The following is a 4,139-nucleotide window of genomic DNA, read 5'->3' on the forward strand; positions in this document are numbered from 1 at the left end:
TGGTCGGCGAAAATGTCGAAGGGGCGTGCTCGGTATTTTCCGGCAGCAGAGCAAGAACTCATGAGTGAGGGATTACAGGAGTTTCAGAGTTTAATTAAAACGCAAGAGAACACTGCAAAGGCTGCAAAAGCAAGGAGAGAGGGCTGGCAGAAAGTTGCTGACAAATCAAACTCGTAGGTAATTTAATAATAATAATAATAATAATAATGGATTGGATTTATATAGCGCTTTCCAAGGCACCCAAAGCGCTTTACGATACCACTATTCATTCACTCCCACATTCACACACTGGTGGAGGCAGCTACGGTTGTAGCCAGGCTGCCATATCGCGCCATCGGCCCCTCTGGCCAACACCAGTAGGCGGTAGGGTAGATCTATCATATGACACTATATTGTCCAATATCATATGGCATTATATTATATTATAATATGTTATATTATATCCCCTTTCACATTAGAGCCACAACAGGACCCACAAGAACATGGGAACAAGTAAAAGTGGAATACAGGAGTATTCTACAGAATGGTAATATTTATCTCTTAGATTGCTTTGCGTCTCTTGGCAAGGTAATACTGGCCTGTAATACTCTGTTAGTTTGTTCATAACAGCAACCAAGAAAAGGGCAGAGGAAAAAAAGACAGGTGGTGGTCCTGCACCCCCTCGTCAACAAGTTGGTTAAGTAAATAATACCCTCACGGGAATATCGATATCTCTCAATGAGCACACTGTCGCGCTGAGCTAAAGGATCCTGTCTGTCCCGCAATATACGCTGAATTCTGAGGACTCTCCTTATCAATCTTGCACCTTCCGCAATGGGTTGGTCGCGTATACGGACAGGACATGGCTGCGACAGGCTTCCCAAATCCACCTTCGCTTTTATAGCCGTGGTCTCTCATCTTGATTACACGAAGTAATTTACAATTACTACTCTGAAATATGAATTACATCTGTAATAATCACATACATGTAATAGAATGTTAATAGTTCATTTCCCTTTTTTAGGAAATGACCTGTATGTATCTGTGTGACATCAATAAAAGGATCAAGTGCTGCATTATCTTTAGTTACATTGATAATATTTATTTATGGTGAAACAGTGGAAAAATATCGCTGTTGCTTTCGTATAAATGAAGCGGACATACCTGCGTGGCCGCGATCTAATCCTGTTTACATAAAGTAAACCTGCTCCCGAGCAGGTTTACGCTTACGGCTCTGTTGCTATGACAGCAAGTCCCGGATGAGCTTCGGGGAACCGACTGATCCAGGATCACGCGAAATCGTCAACAATCTAATCCGGCTAACCTACTTAGCGAGGTACGAAGAACGGGCCCCTGGCCTGATTCTACAACATCCAACAATGAACAGACCACCAAGTAAGTAAGTAAGTAAGTAAGTAAAATTTTATTTATATAGCACATTTCTAGATAGAGATCACAAAGTGCTTTACAAGATATAACAGATTAAAAAGACAAAATACAAACAAAGGAAACTAGCTAAGGAAACGCACAACATTCTCTAAAAGGTGCAGCGTGACTACCTATCTTAGCAAATGAAACAAAAGTAAGCAGTTTAATGAGACCAATGTATGTGTATTTTAGATTGAGACAGTAGCCATCTCTCAGAACAGCTACGAGGAGCTAACTTTAGCTGCTATTAGCAACATGTTAGCAAATGCCTGTACCTCTCTCTCTAGGTTACATTTAAGTAACTACTCATCTTATACCCTGTATGTTACTCAGGGCCAAGCATGCAGGCCTTAAAAAGCAGAGCTAACAAGGATTAGCATCCAATTTTAACACCTGACTGTAATCCTGCTCTCACTAGTCCATGGTAAGCCTGTGCTAGCCATGCTGATGGAAGGTAAGTGGTTTATAGATGGTCTGTAGTTTTTGGTTACCCAATAACTTGGCCCAAGAGAGTTATGTGATCTATGACAGGACAATACACTAAAAAATTAGCTCATCATATTCTAGTTTAGTCCATTAGTGTCCAACTGCCCAGTGCTGTCACTGCGAGTCTGTATCCTAGTACAACACTGAACATGGAATCATATTATACTGCTGCGGCCTACAGGAAGGAAAAGGTTACCCAGGGTTACCTTTTTTGTTTCAAAAACAAACGAGTTATTTGCGTCTGCATGAGCAGCATGAGCTTATTAGATATCATTGTTAGAGGCCTCAGTGTTACAAGTGAATTGCAGGGTCTGGCAGAAAGGGTGGAGCCATATGGCCATTATATAAATCATAACCTACAACACAGTTCATCGTATAATGACACATGAGACAGTAAGTGACAGTAAGCCTATTCATGACACAGTAGCATGATAATACACAGTTAAGGTCAAGCGATAAGCCATTTGGTCAAATAGCCATTACTTACTCAGAACAACACCTTTAAACACTGAAATTTTCTCTCAAGCTTACAAATCCATCAGAAATCAGGGGACTGGCGTGGTGAACAGCATATCCCAATGTCCAAATTACTGTAAACGTGTGTGGATTACCTGCCTACAAAGCAAACGTAAAGGACTCAATAGCTGTCACTTATTTTTAAACACAGAGAGAAACACATAAAACCAGACAGCATGCTAAGATTCGTCCTCATCAGCCACTGAGGTAATTCCATCTTGTCCTAAGGTCATCCGACATTAAAACAAAAGAGCCAAAATAACTGGTTTTCCTCGTGCATTTATCCACAATTTTTGGAAAATTTCTACCTTAAGACAATTAAAATGTACACACTTCAAATCTTTTGCATTTTTGATCATAGAACATACAACTGGTCACTGAATATATTATATACTGTACTTCCAAACCAAATCCAGGAAATCAAAGACATATGAAACAGAAGGTTTCGCGTGCCAGCTGCAGAGCTACAGAGATTCATTCCTACATCACCGGCCTGCCCCTAATGATGTCACCAATTAAAGGGACATGACATTAAAACAATGATGAATTCTCTTTTTCATCACTATGCTTAATCCCACAGAGACGGCTCAGTCCAGCCATCGGCAGGCTCGAATGTACGCGTGCACTTGCCCGTGCAAACATACAAGTGCTGGGTTAAACAGCCATGTAGTGTGAACGCACGGCAAAGTCATACAGTGCAGTGAGCGTGTGCATCCGTTTCAGAGCACACCATACAAAGAAAATTTATACAAGTGAGCCAGCTGGGTACATAAGCCCTCCTGCACAATAAATCCAAATAATCCTTTACGATGGGAAGCGGGAAAAAGGGGGGCTGGGGGTTCTCAGACATATGCGTGCGCACACACACACACACACACACACACACACACACACACACACACACACACACACAAAAAGGTACACACGCTTCAATTAGCTTCGCCATTGTGCCTCTGTTGTAGATATTCAGTGGCTGTGCCCTTTTCCCAAGAATAACAAGCAAGTCAACAAAATGCGTGTGCTCGAAACAGAAGGACAGCTTCTGACATCTCAACCTCAAATACCTCATACACTTGCTACGAGATGAAGCACACGAGAACAAGGCCATTAAGGATTATCCTGAATTACAAAAGAAAAATGGGGTGGCATAAAAAAGACAGAATAAAATGATCTTACCTTCCATCATGGTTGCAGATTTGCATTCCTCAATCTCCAAAGAGCCTGAAATGAAAGGTGGTGTCGTGAGGGGAGGGGGAAGAGAAGAAGCTCCTGGCTACTAAAACACAGTAGAACTGATGGCAGCAGAACAGCTGTGTGCTTGTGGCTAACGCCCTGGCTAACTGTGAACCTCCAACACCCCCAGACGTCGCCTGTCAACTAGCTCAGGAGGGAGAGAGACAGAGAGATAGATAGAGCGAGAGAGAGGAGGGGTGGGGGACGGCTTAGGTGTCGATCAGAGCTGGAGCCATGGATGCTGCTGCTGCTGCTATTGCTGCTGCGGCTCAAACCTTCACAGCCGAGGATGCTGAGAGGTAGGGAAAAAGCAAACTGGAGGAAAAAAATGAAAGAGGCAGGGAAGGGAGAAGGAGGTGGAGAGATTTAGAGGGAGGGTTGTGTGTGTGTGTGTTTGGAGGAGGGGGGGAGGGGGGGTGGCTGAGGCAGTATGCTGAGGTCACAGATGACCTTAGCCAATCCCTGCAGCTCTTTGTGCAGTCACATGGCTTACAGCT

The 4,139-nt window shown here is 43.1% G+C and overlaps 1 protein-coding gene across 1 annotated transcript in view; it reads right to left on the bottom strand.

The window, feature by feature from the left end:
- sgip1a (SH3GL interacting endocytic adaptor 1a) overlaps positions 1 to 3,601 on the bottom strand; it is a 56,312-nt gene extending 52,711 nt beyond the window's left edge. Inside the window, exon 1 of the mRNA XM_085375636.1 lies at positions 3,586 to 3,601. Coding sequence (XP_085231762.1) covers positions 3,586 to 3,595 — 10 coding nt within the window. The 5' untranslated portion in view covers positions 3,596 to 3,601. The remainder of the gene's footprint in view (positions 1 to 3,585) is intronic.
- Between the last annotated feature and the right edge of the window lie 538 nt (positions 3,602 to 4,139).

Source organism: Diplotaxodon limnothrissa, linkage group LG17, assembly GCF_057381915.1.
Source record: "Diplotaxodon limnothrissa isolate DT_005_m linkage group LG17, D_limnothrissa_male_GT1.1, whole genome shotgun sequence".
Classification (NCBI taxonomy): Eukaryota; Metazoa; Chordata; class Actinopteri; order Cichliformes; family Cichlidae; genus Diplotaxodon; species Diplotaxodon limnothrissa.